Source organism: Salvelinus namaycush, chromosome 5 (genome assembly GCF_016432855.1).
Source record: "Salvelinus namaycush isolate Seneca chromosome 5, SaNama_1.0, whole genome shotgun sequence".
Lineage (NCBI taxonomy): Eukaryota > Metazoa > Chordata > Actinopteri > Salmoniformes > Salmonidae > Salvelinus > Salvelinus namaycush.
This window is the reverse complement of record NC_052311.1, coordinates 40,649,220-40,665,532: the sequence shown is the minus strand read 5'-3', so window position 1 is coordinate 40,665,532 and position 16,313 is coordinate 40,649,220. Positions and strand designations below refer to the sequence as shown.

The 16,313-nt window shown below is 42.0% G+C and overlaps 1 protein-coding gene across 1 annotated transcript; it reads right to left on the bottom strand.

The window, feature by feature from the left end:
- Positions 1 to 10,009: 10,009 nt before the first annotated feature.
- On the bottom strand, positions 10,010 to 16,032 carry LOC120047538 (growth/differentiation factor 6-A-like). Its single transcript, XM_038993066.1, has 2 exons — positions 15,637 to 16,032; positions 10,010 to 11,523 (listed from the first exon to the last, which is right to left on the bottom strand). The coding sequence occupies exons 1-2, from the start codon at positions 15,986 to 15,988 to the stop codon at positions 10,625 to 10,627; spliced, it is 1,251 nt and encodes a 416-aa protein (XP_038848994.1). The 5' UTR covers positions 15,989 to 16,032; the 3' UTR covers positions 10,010 to 10,624.
- Between the last annotated feature and the right edge of the window lie 281 nt (positions 16,033 to 16,313).

The following is a 16,313-nucleotide window of genomic DNA, read 5'->3' as shown; positions in this document are numbered from 1 at the left end:
CACACACACACACACACACACACACACACACACACACACACACACACACACACACACACACACACACACACACACACACACACACACATACAGACACACACACTTGCACAGAGAGAGAGAAAGGAAGGCTGTTTGCTCACTATTTTCTCATTGCACTCGTCCATGAAACATGTCCATCTCAGTTGGACCTTCTCTTCTGTTCTCTCCTTCTGTTCCGCAGCATGTCCAGCTACCACTGCCCCTTTACCGCCCCCCTCACCCCGCACCCCAACACCACCACCACTTTACCAGCACAAAAAGATACGGCACGGCACTTTCCTTTTCACCCTAGCATGCAAGCCCCGGCCCCCACCCCATTTCTCCCACCTTTGTATCAGTTGAAAGGCATATGGTTACTGCCATTTGATTCCACCGGCTGAAAGTGCCTTTCACTTAACCGCAGTTCACAAAGAGGTCAGACTAGAGCAAACAGAAATATTGTGTGAGAGCTCTTTTTTTTCCGCTTAAGCTAAGAGATGTGAGAGACACAAGAATAGAAAAAAAGAGTGAATACCTGATAAGGTTACATCTGGTCAAACAAAACTCACTACATTCCTCATGCCATAAAAGACCACAATAATTTATGCCGCGCTAAGTAGAAAGTGGTATTTTAAGGAATGAATCCAAATAAAAATCTAAAGTTATGGCAACTACATATCATATAATTCAACTTTGAATAGATGCACAATTTGAACCATGTTGGATGTCATAACATAAAGTAATAATGATCCTGAGGTATTATGCAGTCTATAAAGAAGATCTGAGAACAACAGTGCTGCAGTCTTTCTGTGTGAGTAATGTCATATGGTGACATTTTCAGTGACCGACGAAGGCCTGACATCTCAAATATCATGACACAATGGAAAAATCAATCAGCAATCGGAATTTCTTTTCATAGGATTGATTGGAGAGTGGCATCAAAAATGTCACTGTGGTCTCTCTGTGTGTAACACGACGAGCCTGTGCTTAGGTCACAAAGGCCTCTGGGTCCTCTGGGCTATCTAGTCTCGCCAGACCTCTTTGTCTCCCTCTGGTAAATTATTAATATCAACTGTTCTTCTGCTGACCTTGTTTGTTAAAAGACTTGTACCTGACAACTTTCCACAGTTTGTTCGCTAAAGAGAAACTGTTGGTGACATGCACAAACCTTCTCCTGTTCCAAAATGTCTCCTTGTGTTGGTTATGACTTGTAAAATACGTTCAGCACTTTAAATCTTTTTGGGTCTCAACTGCCTGCCATAGAGTCTCTTTTGTAAACCTAAATAATTGTAGCCATGACTCGGAGGGGGACTTTTTAGTATGTAGCCCTGTAATTAGACTGCTGCTCATCCATCAATTTATGGCCAATATTTTGCTAAGGCATAGAAGCTACTGAACTGTAGATTTGATTCACAGTCCAACTTCAGGGGAACCACACCAAAACAGCCTCTGAAAAGAAACCACAGCAAGAGACCTCGGCATATCAAACACTTCACTGAGAATCCAAAGAGATTACTGTTGAAAAAAAGTTAACCAGTCTTTACTGTTAGCTTTTTTTATGATGGTTACTTTCAGCAGAATAACATTTGGTGTGAATGTGTCATAGTTGGTTTGATTCTCTGCCTGCTATCTGTCCACAGACCAGGGGCTCTCCGAGGAGGTCTCCACAGTTTACTCCCTCCCGTGAAAAGAGGCTGTCGGCCAGCCTGGAAGCCTACCTATTGGAAAGGCCATCAAACATGTCTTTTTCTTCTAGACTGCTGCCAACAACCTCGGTGACCATATAGGCCAGCCCGGTAGGAGGAGAAAACTGCTCTTGAAACATTTACTTACTCCTAATTTGAATATGCGCTTTTCTTTTTTCATGTTTCATCCACTTTAGGGGAGAAGCCTACAGAAACGTAACAACTCCGGAACTTCTCATCCTTGTGTGTGTGTGTAAAAGGGAAAAGGGGGTGGGAAGGGGATGGCATTCCTGAATAGAGGACCGAGTTGCACCATAAATCTGTCTCTCATCGGGAAGACAAAATGAAAAGGGCCCCCGTCATAAAACATCTGTAACAGTTCCATCCGCCACCAACGCGTAATGGGGTAATTGCTGCGAGGGGGCTGGGACAGCGTGAAGCCTTTTACTCTATTTTGTACACCATGCAGTGTGTGTACGTGCTCTCCTGCTACCCAACCCACCACCACATGACACAAGAGCTATAAAACAGACACTATCGGAGAATCCAAAGACTCCAAATCCAAATGCTTACTGAGCTTTACCTAGAAAGACTCTGTGTGTGTGTGTGTGTGTGTGTGTGTGTGTGTGTGTGTGTGTGTGTGTGTGTGTGTGTGTGTGTGTGTGTGTGTGTGTGTGTGTGTGTGTGTGTGTGTGTGTGTGTGTGTGTGTGTGTGTGTGTGTGTGTGTGTGTGTGTGCGTGTGCGTGTGGAACCTTAGCAAACTGTAAAAGACCTGGTGTATGTTCCCCTTGCCCTGTTGCTTTGGTAACAGACAGGCTCATCCAATCTGAAGCTGCATTATTGATGTCTGATCTTCTCTGGAGGCTGGGCCTGGGCGCTGTGTCTTCCACACCTCATAATCAAGCGTAATTGAGGTTAACTGTACGGCGTGGCTGAAGCGCTAGACAGGTAAGCCGCAACGGCTCATGATTAATGTAGTGTGTTAGTGTTCTGGGCTCTGACCTTTTGAGATACCCCAGGCACCATTTTTAAGTGAAAGCGTTGCCTTTGCAGAGCTGTGGAGTTGCCCATCAAGTATTCCTAACACCCCACCACCCTGCCCCTCCATCTCCTACTCAGTGAGATCCTAGTCTTCCTGCCTCATTGCCCCTGACCCATGTTAGTTTTTCTCCCTGTCTCGTTTTACAGTACAGAACAAAGACCTCTGTCTGTTTCTCCCATCTGGTCCATTGGTTTAATCAGGGGCTATGTTCTCACTAAATACGAATCAAACCAGGTTAATGTTCTATATTGAAATGATTTGATATGGCTACCTGATGTATGGTTTCCAAATCACTCTGTTGGGTTGGACAAGCTCCCCTTATGGTATGTGCTTGAGGTCTTGACCAATGAAAGGCATGCCCAGCCCCCTGGCCAATCATCATCCTCCTCCCACCACCACTCCCGTTGCCATTAGAGATATGATTTGACAGGGAGGTCGTGTGCTGGCTTTGCCCCTAAACATAAGCATTGTCAAAGTTACTGAGCAGATTCACATACAAAGATACAAACAAATACAAACACACACAGACACTAGTCAGTCTCACACACAGAGACCCTCACAAAAAAACGATCTATATGCACACACAGGACAAGCTCTCAGTGAGGTGCATCTATTCACTTATAGTCTACGGTAATGCCTGTGCTTAAGCCTTTGGTACATTGTCAATTTGAGGAAATGTTGCTTTCCTGGCAATAAGACAGTTCACCATCAGAGACATACTCCTGGTTAGTAGCAACAAGATGAAGAGAGATGAAAGGGCACTCCGGGACATTCCTTGAGAAAATAAACAGGCGCTTGAAAGGTGCCCCCATATAGATCAATCAACATCACCCAATTGACATTCTGTTTCTGGTGGAGTCTTCAGTCAGTGCTTTTGTTTTAGAACCTTTCCGGATCAAGTCTTCCAAAAGCCCCTCCCTCACCCCAATTTACAGCACCCCTCGCAAAAATCTATCCATGCTCCAATTTGATTTGGAATATTGAGATAGGATAGATAATAAAGTAAAGAGGGCCTCAAAGGGTGTGATGTAATACAATTAGCAGGTGATCTGCAGGGAAGTGGAGGTGTCCGCCAGTCTGTCCCCCGTATGGCCTGATGGTACCCCTGACGGTGGGGTATGGTGGGCTACCATAGGGCCACAGAGGGTCCTGGCTAACCTCCGCAGGGCTGGAGAAAAAAGAAGCCCAGCAGATGCCCCATCAGGGGGAACACCATAGTCCTTTGTTATGCTACTCCTGTGCTTTCCTTTTTTTTCTTACTTAGTGAGCAGCTGCCAAGGGCAACCACCTCTCTTCACAGCATCACTGTCTCTTGTGAGTCAATCGCAGGTTGAAAGAAATATAAAGGTTAAAATCATGATAGATAGAAAAGGGTTCAATCATTTCTTCTTTTCTCTCTCATTCCCTCTTGGTTATCCCGCTCAACACGCTCAACTGTCTGCCTCAGAAGAAAAGAAGTATATGGACAAAATGGGACCTCTGGCATTAAGGCACAAGCTAGTATATTTAATGTTTGGATCTGCCCCTGCCTTTGTGTGCAGGCCAGTGGTTCAATGCAGGGTGTCAGTGGGGTCAGTCCAGGCATCTGCCGCTACTCTGCAGCACTCATCTGCCCATCTGTGTATGCTGCTGTCCTTCTGTCCTCCAGCACAAGCTCACACACACACACACACACACACACACACACACACACACACACACACACACACACACACACACACACACACACACACATTACACAATATACATGCATGTTCGCTCTCACATTCAAATATACTTGTACACTCTAAACCAACACAATTTGTGTGTGCACGCACACACTCTGGGGCTCTGAGTATTTATTTTCTATAATAGGGAAAGAAACCACCTTGCACTGGCCTGTGAGGTAAAGGGGGAGGTTGGGGAATGAGCCACAACCCAGCCAGCCTCTATTAGATGCAAAGAATTTAAAAAAGGAATAAGGAGGAATCTCTTTCCAGAGATAAACAAAAATCTCTGAGAGGAGAAACAGACACTGAAAATCCATGATAAAGAAATTCCAATTTGATGTCGTCAATAGTGTCATGAACAGTTTGAGTTCAGGCCTTTGCACTGTCCAAGCATTCCCTTTCCCTGCATCCCAAATGCAGCCATTCAACAAATCACAATGAGAGTTCTCGTACTTAACAAAAATTATACCATATTTCACTATGCCCATTTCCCTATATACTCACTGAAAAGTTGCTTGCAGCCTAAATGTTAAGTTTGATTTATCTCCTCACCGCACAGTTTATGAGGACATCACTGATAACAGTGGGGTTAGGTATGGGGGAAATGTCTATCTCTATTGGAGCCAACTTGTGTTTTTAGACATTGGAGAGACTCCCGGACGGTTTGGAGAAACACATTGTAGATCTTGACTTTGTTATCATGCATCATCATGGACCATGAAGAGGCAGGCAACTCAGCGGTCCGCAGATGTGGGGTGTCAAGGCTATTTGTGTTAAACATTCTCCACATATTCTGATGAAAAGGAGCTGTGCCTTTGCCAATACAACATTGGTTAAATAAATAGATTAGATAGAAATGTTAAACAAAGCACTCTCTCGAAATGGCTTCGCCATACTGGTGACTAAGACAATTCTGCAACTATGAGGACGAACCTGTTATTCTTTATGAGACCATTAAAGCTAACGAGCGAATGATTGAGACGCCTAAACTAAAACATTCCTTACTTTTCATCAGCATGCAACCATTCTCAAAACATCCTCCATCAACCCAGCGTCCAAACCAGAGATATAATGACTGTATCCAATCAAATAAAGGGACCTAAAATGTAAAGGGGAATTGAAATTCCAAGCCCTCGTTTGTCACAGAAGCAGCGTAGGCAATCTCACAAGTAAGGTAAGAGCAGAGAGGACATTTGACTAACGGCAGTCAACTTGTCACACACATTGTCTTTCCTTTCAGACCTGTGTCTCTCCTCTTTTCCACTTGTACTGCACGTCTGCTAGTAAGGTATCACCATGCTATGGGTATCACCAACGCACTGCACTGTAGGGGAGTTAGCTAGTGGACCTAGCATTAGCCACATAGCATCCTGATGCTATTCAATGCTGACACACAGACATTGCCTGAAGGGCCATTTGGTTATGCTCAGGGGAGTGGTTGCTGTGTCAGTCATTTGCAGGGGCAACTAAAGAGTGCACTTAGTGTCCTCTCTTTCCCCCAGCAACCATGTGGGGAGTGACATGATACTGTACAAGAGCCTGGACAACGTATAACATTTCAAAGCCATTTCCTAATTGTTTCCAGGCCAAGGTCGATAGCCTATATGGAAGCAATCCCTGCATTCAAACTTTTTTCATCCTCAGATTGGGAAACATTAAAGTGTTAAGTAAACTTGACCCAGGGGGGGTGGCTAATTCATTGGGAAATAGCTGCGGTTCATCCATTCAGTACCATATCAGTGACAGTCAATGCATTTCCTTCTACTTGAATGGCCACCACATGTTAACATAGTTTTAGCATAGCGCTGAGCCGGCAAAACACTGAACAATAACACTCATTGTCTGTTTACATGTTAGTGAAAACACTAAATTATCCTGTGGGCTTGAAGCAGAGAGCCCTATGACGTCCAATAAGTTCATGACCTACACAGTACCATTAGATCAATCATAGTCTAAAGTGCCTACAGAAAGTATTCAGACCCCTTGACTTTTTACACAGTTTGTGACATTACAGCCTTATTCTAAAATAGGTTAAATAAATAAAAAATCTCAGCAATCTACACACAATAGCCCATAATGACGAAGTGAAAACAGGTTTTTAGAAATGTTTGCAAATTTATTTCAAAAACTAACAGCAATACCTTATTTACATAAGTATTCAGACTATTTGTATGAGACTCGAAATTGAGCTCAGGTGCATCCTGTTTCCATTGATCATCCTTCAGATGTTTCTACAACTAATTGGAGTCCACCTGTGGTAAATTCAATTGATTGGACATGATTTGGAAAGCACACACCTGTCTATGTAAGGTCCCACAGTTGACAGTGCATGTCAGAGAAAAAACCAAGCCGTGAAGTCGAAGAAATTGTCCATAGAGCTCCGAGACAGGATTGTGTTGAGGCACAGATCTGGGGAAGGGAACCAGCATTGAAGGACCCCAAGAACACAGTGGCCTCCATCATTCTTAAATGGAAGAAGTTTGGAACCACCAAGACTCTTCCAGTGCTGGCCGCCAGGCCAAACTGAGCAATCAAGGAAGAAGGGCCTTTTTTCAGGGAGGTGACCAAGAACCCGATGGTCACTCTGACAGAGCTCCAGAGTTCCTCTGTGGAGATGGGAGAAAAATGCAGAAGGACAACCATCTCTGCAGCACTCTACCAAACATGCCTTTATGGTAGAGTGGCCAGATGGAAGCCACTCTTCAGTAAAAGGCACATGACAGCCCGCTTGGAGTTTGGCAAAGGCACCTAAAGACTTTCAGACCATGAGAAACAAGATTCTCTGGTCTGATGAAACCAAGATTCAACTCTTTGGCCTGAATGCCAAGCGTCACGTCTGAAGTAAACCTGGCACGATCCCTATGGTGAAGCATGGTGGTGGCAGCATCATGCTGTGGGGATGTTTTTCAGCGGCAGGGACTGGGAGACTAGTCAGGATCGAGGCAAAGATGAACGGAAAAAAGTACAGAGAGATCCTTGATGAAAACCTGCTCCAGAGCATTCAGGACCTCTGAATGGGGCGAAGGTTCATCTTCCAACAGGACAACGACCCAAATCACACAGCCAAGACAACGCTGGAGTGGCTTCGGGACAAGTCTCTGAATGTCCTTGAGTGGCCCAGCCAGAGCCCGGACTTGAACCCGATCAAACATCTCTGGAGGGACCAGAAAATAGCTGTGCAGCAACGCTCCCTATCCAACCTGACAGAGCTTGTTAGGATCTGCAGAGAAGAATGGGAGAAACTATCCAAATACAGGTGTGGCAAGCTTGTAGCGTCATTCCCAAGAAGACTCGATACTGTAATCGCTGCCAAAGGTGCTTCAACAAAGTACTGAGTAAAGGGTCTAAATACTTATGTAAATGTGAAATTGTATTTTTGATAAATTAGGAAACATTTCTAAAAACCTGTTTTTGCTTTGTCATTATGGGGTATTGTGTGTAGATTGATGAGGGAAAACAATAATGTTATCAATTTTAGAATAAGACTGTATAGTAACAAAATGTGTAAAAAGTCAACGGGTCTAAATACTTTCCGAAGGCACTGTATATCAACTCCTACCAATAAAGATGAATGATTTGTTTACATTGCATACATTTTTTAAAGAAAGCTGAACTCCATTGTCACCACCACTGAGTTCTACTGCCTGAGTTCTAAAACAACTATAACTCTCAAAGTCAAGCGCTTCGGTGCTGTAACAGCAGCACTAATTATAATCCTACATGGGTAGAATGATCCGTATCCCCTGCTAGAAATAAAAACGCCATGCTTTGCTAAAAGCTAGTTTTGTAATTCAAGCACATTTAATGGTTAAAATTTGGAAATACATCATGGATTCATTGTGATCCGATAAGACTGATATTAATGAAATATGCATAGAATAGGGTTGAGCAACAGAACACTATACAAACAAACAGCATATCTGCTTATATACAGGCTTTGAGAGAAAGGGTAAAACAAGTGATTATGTTTCCATGGTTAATATAATCCAATGATCAAAGGAGACATTCTTCTCACTTCTTATTTTGGTCAACATGAAGAAATGCACAAAGATCTGATTGAAGTGTGACATTTTTCCCATTATTCAAATCAAATCCATGTAGACCACTTGATTTAGCATGATATGTACAATAACGTTAGGTACTGTAATTAGTGTGATTCATATCTGTAACTTCCCTAGAAACAAGCAGAGTTATAAATCACCTAAAAACGATGTTTTCTCTCTGTCACAGAGGATCAACTCACAGATTTCTGGGAAATTAAAGGGGGGAGTTAAGTCATCCGATGCACAAGAGTGTTGGATGTTTTATTCTTCGCTTTATTAGTACAGTAATAGTGTGGAATAATATCCATTAATCTATATATATATATATATATATATATATATATATATATATATATATATATATATATATATATATATATATATATATTGGCCTATATAAATGTATAATTTCATATATCATTTAAAAAGAATTTAACACAGTTGAATGCACCTCAGAACTCAGAACCTAGGTAATTATGAGGTAGACATCAATAATGGTATTTCCACCCTCAACAGTTTTTTATACAGCTTAAATTACTCTCGTCAATGTAAGAAATATATGATTATCATGAAACTCTGTACATCACAATTAATAAAATTATTATAGAATAGATATTATAACGATTTGAGTGCATTTAAAGTATGTACATTTACAAAGAAACGCCTTTTTGTCATTTCTTCATAAGTTGCACTTGTAAAGTTTTAACTATACAAATATGTACAGCTCAAATAATGAACAGCAGTGCATTCAAAGCTAATGTGCATTTAAATATCTCGTTTGCGAGTCTTTTCTGGTCAGTCGATTTATCAAGAAAAAGGTGTTCGTCCTGACTACATGACATTGGCGCAGTCAGTTGTGGAAGTGCCTTTAGTAAAGATGCAGACGTTGAAGATGTATATGTGTGTCTTGATTATTTAACGTGGCCTTTGGTGTCCCCACGTGCTCCTGCGCGCAACCGGGTCCAACTGCCTCTCAGTGTGCCTTCAGCAAGTCATCGAAATACAGTCAGCTGTCAATGGCAAGCACAATACGAATGCCTATGTCCATGGAGCCCATGTTTAGGATCGTCCGTTTAGTCTTGCATTCGTTGCCCGTGGGCTGTGATGACTCGAGCGCGCACTCCATTCTGATGAAACAGGACGCACAGGGAAATCTCTTGTAGGCATACCTGCGCTATCTCTTTTCCTCATAGCCCATTGTGTGTTTGGTAGATTACATTCACCTTTTAGAGAGAGAGAGAGAGAGAGAGAGAGAGAGAGAGAGAGAGAGAGAGAGAGAGAGAGAGAGAGAGAGAGAGAGAGAGAGAGAGAGAGAGAGAGAGAGAGAGAGAGAGAGAGAGAGAGAGAGAGAGAGAGAGAGAGAGAGAGAGAGAGAGAGAGAGAGAGAGAGAGAGAGAGAGAGAGAGAGAGAGATTTGAAAGAGAGAGAGAGAGAGAGAAAGAGAGAGAGAGAGAGAGAGAGATTTGAAAGAGAGAGAGAGAGATTGGAAAGAGAGAGATTGGAGTGCTAGGGCCGATTGATAACGCATCAGAAGAGCTCGATAGTTTCAGCTGGACACTGGCAGTGAGCCTGGAAACACCCGCTACAAATGAGTCCTCTTTGCAAGACCGTTGCAGGGAGCTGCAACAATGCACAAGGGCTATCCCGTGACTGCGGCCTAGTTTGAACAGGTGCATTCCACTGTGCCCATTTCGTACAGAATCCACTGATGGAAGACTAACAATTCCAAGTCTGCTCAGAAAATGACAAATAATAGCATATCACTAGCATGTTGATACCCACTCCTCTACTGCGGACTAATGGTTTATAACGACCTGTCTATCCATGTCCGGGCCTCGCAAAACAATAGACTATGCTCTTGAAAAACATATCAGGTGGACGGAAATGTAGGCTAGGAGTAGGTATTAGTTTAACACAACAATTGGACGTCTAAGGCTATGTGAGATTGTACTGAGTTTAAATTTGACCAAAATAAATATGCTTGCATAGGCCTACACTACAAATAATGTCTCTCGCGGATCCCTTTTGAGTGAAGTTTAGGCGCACCATGATATGGCAAGAACGCATGGGTCTATATGCTTAAGATATGCCACAGCTTTCATATCCTGACGCAGAAGAAAAGGACGCTACCTGCAGCCACACTGCTCTACCACCATGTCCTCATACTGTTTGTACACAACGTTATTGCCCGAGTCTATGTAAAGAATGCTGATGGGACTGAGTTTGGTGGGAACACAACAGCTAGGAGGTGTGCTATTGGGGTCCATTGAATTCATGAGAGTTTGAATGATGGCATGGTTTGTTGGCTCTAAATGCGATCTCAAAGGGAAGTCGCACACGCCCTCACAGTGGTACGCCTCGTAATCCAATGGCGCAATGATCCAGTCATCCCACCCTAGCTCTTTGAAATTAACGTGCAGAGCCTTTTTGCTGCATCTAGATTTGGACTTTTTGCCATGTCTTTTCCCATGCCGATTGTTCAATGCAGTCCTCCGTCGGCGCCTGGCTTTGAACCGCAGGCCCCTCTCCTCCTCCGACCTGCTCCCCGATCCGCGAGACCTGATCTTCTCTTTCATTTCGTTGAACAGGTTCTCCCTTTTCTTGGACCTGGTGTAAACCACCAAGATGGCCTTCTCTTGCTGAGTTCGACCGGTTCTGTCAAATCCCATCTGTTTTAAATCGATTTCCATTTCTGATTTACCAAGAGTGCCCTTGAGCTGGAGACAAAGCTGGCTCCCCTGGGCAGAGTGATGCCTGTTTTTAAACATTTCCCACACGTCCAAAACCTCCCATCCTGGTTTTCGGGAATCCAGAGGATCAAGGGATCTTGCATCCAGTAGCAGTAGCCGTTCTGATCGACAGGAGAGTAATTGAATGTCATAGAGACCTGTCGGGGACGTTTGCAAATCCCCGGGTACTTTTCTAAATATCCTTAATTCAGCTCCAACCAACTCCTCTTTGTCTGAAAGGGTTGAGACATCAAACAGATACTTTTGTCTTCGCAAAGGAGAGTGCAAGAGATCGTCTGCAAGATAAAAAGAAATAATTGCAGTCAGATTCACTTAGGGTGTACAGTGTTCAGGAGAGGGAGTGGGAGGAGGAGGGTTCACATTCTCACAAAGAGGCCAGATCCACTGGCCTTCTTTCTTGTTTTTCAGTGCCCATTCAAAAGTCGAGCTGAGACAAACTACGACTGACACGTCATTTCTGAGCAAAAAGGGTGCATTATAATTTTTGGTACTATATAATAACCATCTTCACTCTTAACATCAATAATCAACAGATGCATACTTAGCAGAACAACTACCATAATAATTAATTATTTAGATTTGCCCATTATGCCTAATATGATGAGGTGTCGCCTGTTTGAATCAACTATATTTCCATGTTAGTAAGATATAATTGTTGAGACAGTAGCCTGAATATTGTAGGCTAAGCCTATGATCATAATACAACAGCTGGCAATTACCTCGTTCTTTCTGTCTCTCTCTCTCTCTCTCTCTCTCTCTCTGTCTCTCTCTCTCTGTACCACACTGTCCTTCTGGATTGTATACATTTTCGATGTGCAAAATACCATTCAGTAGCCTATAATCCTATAATTTTGCCCTGTACTTTAAATGCTGTACATTTTTATCATTAGATAAGACTCGAAATATAGCCTATGTATTTGAATTCTTATGGGGAGAAATGTGAAATTCGGAAGCAAACTTCAATTGAATTGTCAATTGAATCTTATCATAATTTTTTTATGTTAATGTTGGCTATTGTTTTCTAATAACACCCCAAATGAATCACTTCAGAGAATACTTTGCTTTTTCAATGTAGGCCTATCATCACCAAACGAAGAGCCTGATTAAATTAGTGAATATTTTATCAAACCAGTTTATAAATTATTCTTTGCTTGGAAAAAAAGGGGTTCTGAAACGATTATCAAAGTTGTGGAGCATAGAAACGAGGGGCCTAGTGATATGACGGTAGGGGATTCTGCCAGACTCAACCGACCGAAGGCGACATAGGTTACTGTACACTCAACTGAACAATACGCAATTAATATATTTTTCCCTGCTCGAGACCCACGAGGCAATGTGCTCTCATATAAGTCAGAATATTGTTCATTTCTGCTGTAAAGGGTTTACTGGCGGTATGCAGTGTTTTTTATGTCTAAAACCCAAGGTTTCATCAAATACATTAGAGCTTTTAAAACACCGTTTTCTAAAGATATTTCGATTACTTACGAGAAATGTAGATTTTCGTCATCTTTTATCAGTCAAATATAATTATACATAGGCATGATAGGGTAAATGCTCAAATAGGCTGAAGTAAAAACGAATCTGTTTTACTTTTAAGGCTACCATGAAAAAATGTGTTGCCCAAACAAAAATGCGATTTCCTTTAGCATTCACGATAACAGGAATATAGTAGGCCTACATAAGACAGATCAACCTGTGGTCTTCGGAAATATCGATCAAATGTGATTCCGTTTACCATTTGTCCATCAAATTAAATGCACTGAAAAAACGTGTTATTTAATAAAAACAACACTTGCGGGTAGCGAGATCTAGGCCTAAACAATTGCGCCCTGTGTTTAGGCTATTAATCTATAAATCCAACATAGATGCCATATTTCAAAATAATATGATTTTATTCGAAATAGATATTTGAATTTGGTTGCCAATACTTTCCCCCCTCTGTGAACCCTGCATAGTTTAATAGTAAAAGTAGAGTGAAACCTTGTGTTTGTTTCAGTAACTTTGCACGTATGGTCTGCATTAAGTTTTTTTTATAAGACCTCAAACAAATCGTATACAAGGTCACCAAATAATTAACAGTTCTGAATTCCCCTCTTCCTCATTAAAATACTTCCCCGCTTATATTTCATCTCCTCTTGCCAACGACAACATTCCCGGTTCAAAAGTGCTTGGCCTGATTATGCTGACTTTAAGTTACAGCGCGAATCTGTTTTAAATAACTTGACAATGCAGTTTGTTGATTTTGAGATATGATTCGACAAATTAAGAGACACATTTCGATTCACCTCATTTGCCTGTGCGTAATTTACATATTTATCTGACCAAAATATGAACGATACGGCGTCAACCACTTATGTTAGGCCTATTGTTGTATTATCTGAGGTTGTGGACAACATATAGCATTGATGTTACGCTTTCCTCTATGTATTAGGCTACGACTTTCTAAAGGCTGAGAAAGAGAGCGAAGAGGAGAGAAAGAGAGAGAGAGACTTCTAGTGCTGTGGCTTCCGAGGCCAGCGAGCACCATCTGCGTTTTAATGAGTTACTTCAAGTGCCAAAAGAAATGTTCATACATTTGGTTTATTCTTGTCTGACCGTGCGACCATAACGAACATAGGGACGTCTCCTATTCTGTTTTGCATAAATTGTTTTCATTTTACCTGCAGAGGGGAAAAGCTACACAATATAAAACATTTCAGTTTTATTCCAAAATGTCGTCTATCGTACAAGTGTTTCCAAAAACAGCTGTGCGTAATAGCTGAAAAATACAAAAATTCATATATTACGCACGAACGTTGAGTATTACTTTTCGGACTTTTTATGCAAAAAATAGTATGTTGTAGTCTATTATACAATACAACTCAACACTCGAGGGCCTGGTAGAATCTTAACAGAAACCACCAATGTGCTGAGAGAACGGAATAAAAACATATTTTCAGTAATTCAAGTGGCGGTCGCACAGCGAGGTACAGAGTAAAATACTAACCCCTTCATAGCGAAGGACGTGCTCTTACATTTTTCCCCCCTTTGTTTTTGGTGATGTGCCATTGGCTGAGCTGTGTCATTATGGGAGAATAGACAGTGTTTGATATGTTATGACATGAACACTCAATTAGATCACGAGTTCAAATACTCCAATCAGCGGTTCGATGCTAAGCAACCCTCAGAGAGTCCAGAGAAGGGTCAGAGCCAGTGACCCATCAAATCAATATCAGGGGGAAAGTGAGGCTTTTTCACCAAATCAGCTCTATGTTACAGATGGGAAATAATGCCAACAATGACGTTAACTGATTGTATTTCTCCACTAAAGATAAAGCTGACTTACATGTGTTCGGTTTGTCGGTGTTTATCTGCCTTTGTTTGTCCAATCAAATCCGTCAAATCACTTGGTTACAGAGTTAGCTGTCCCTAATCACCTGCAGCCCACCACCTGCAGCCCACCCTAAACCATTCTAATATATCCGATTATTAACTGCAGAGTTGGCCATACAGATTGCACTGATGGCATGACGATCTGTAACACAAAATGTTCATTCCTATCTTGATGCAAGCCAACTGTCATTTCCTGTTTGACGTGTTCACTGAGTTCTACACCAATATGTAAATGAATGCACGAGTTCTTTGGAAATATAACTTTTTCTATGATTATCTCAATTGGCCCTGTTTTGAGTCTAGTCTGACGACAAGACAAGGTTTGAACAGGATGGGTTTGGTGCACGCGGGGACCCATAGAGAATGATTTACTACCTTCATTTAGATAGGGGCTCAATTAGTGTTTTATTGTCGTGTAACCTGGGGGTCAATGTAAGTCTAATATAACTTTATACTTTGCAAAACTGACGTACTCCTATGGCTCTTTAAAATGTGTCCCAAGGGCTCAAATAGAACTGAATGCGACAACAAAACGTAATGCGTCCCTCATAAACGGTGATAAAGCTCCAGTGCAACTAAAACAACGTTGAGGCTGACAAGATAATTGCACTTTAGCTTGTGAAATATCGTTTTATGCATGAATTAATAGTACATTTTACAATTCAAGCTGTTACATATTTAGATTGGATCACCTCTAAACCTGCACCATCGACTGATTAGGCCAGCACACTATTTTGATGTGGTTATTTTATGTTATTTTTGTGGGTCAAGAGTAGAACCGGAACACAATTTTTCCACATTTCAACTTGCAACTCCAGCATTTCGTTCAATAAGAGAGCCATTGTAAAATTAATAGTTTATGTTATTGTGAAAGGGGCTCATTTTTTTCTGATTAAAAAATGCATACCATGGCTGCAGCGATGTGTGCAAATCTAGAACAATTGTAGCAAGATTCTCACTTGGTCGTATGCAACGGTAGTAGCCTACATAGCTAAGTCATTTTAGTTGAGACCAACCTGTTCCTCTGTCCACAAAACTTGTTATGGTGTTTGCAGACTTTGAGGAGCGGAAAAAACTTGCGTTTAGTCCGATTCTCTCTGCAGCCGAATACGTCCTGTATATGGAGAGCATGTAATCGTGGGGCACAATTGCGTCCTTATTAAAGTCTTCTCGGTGATGGCTTAAGATAGGAGAAGATGCGAAGATCTCTTTGGGAAATTTGGTTGACATTTGTCCATCATGAAGGATCTTGGCTCCCTTGTTTCTCCTTGGCACAGAGGGAGATATGATGGCAGCTGACTGAAAACATGGTATATTCCAAATGAAGATGAGTAACAAATATAACGATAGTACTTGAAATGCGTCCATGGTGGTAGTGTCCCAAAGATGTTTCGAAGCCCTCGCCACAATGAAGCGATTTTAGACAGCAAGAGCTGAAGATAGACTGCGCGTCAGAGCTAGACTTCTGCGTTCCCTTCTCACCAGAAAAGTGCGTTCGCGCCCTCGACATCACACAAGAGCCGAGACTGTTGAATCAACAGAGAAACACGCCCACTTGCAGACGCTCATGTAGGCTACTTATTGGAGAACCTTTCCCAGTCTTTCTGTGGACGTTGAGACGGAGGAGACATCACCGAAGGCCGAGGAGTCGTGTCTCACCGCCATAAGTAACGCCACAGGATGCCAAGTTTAA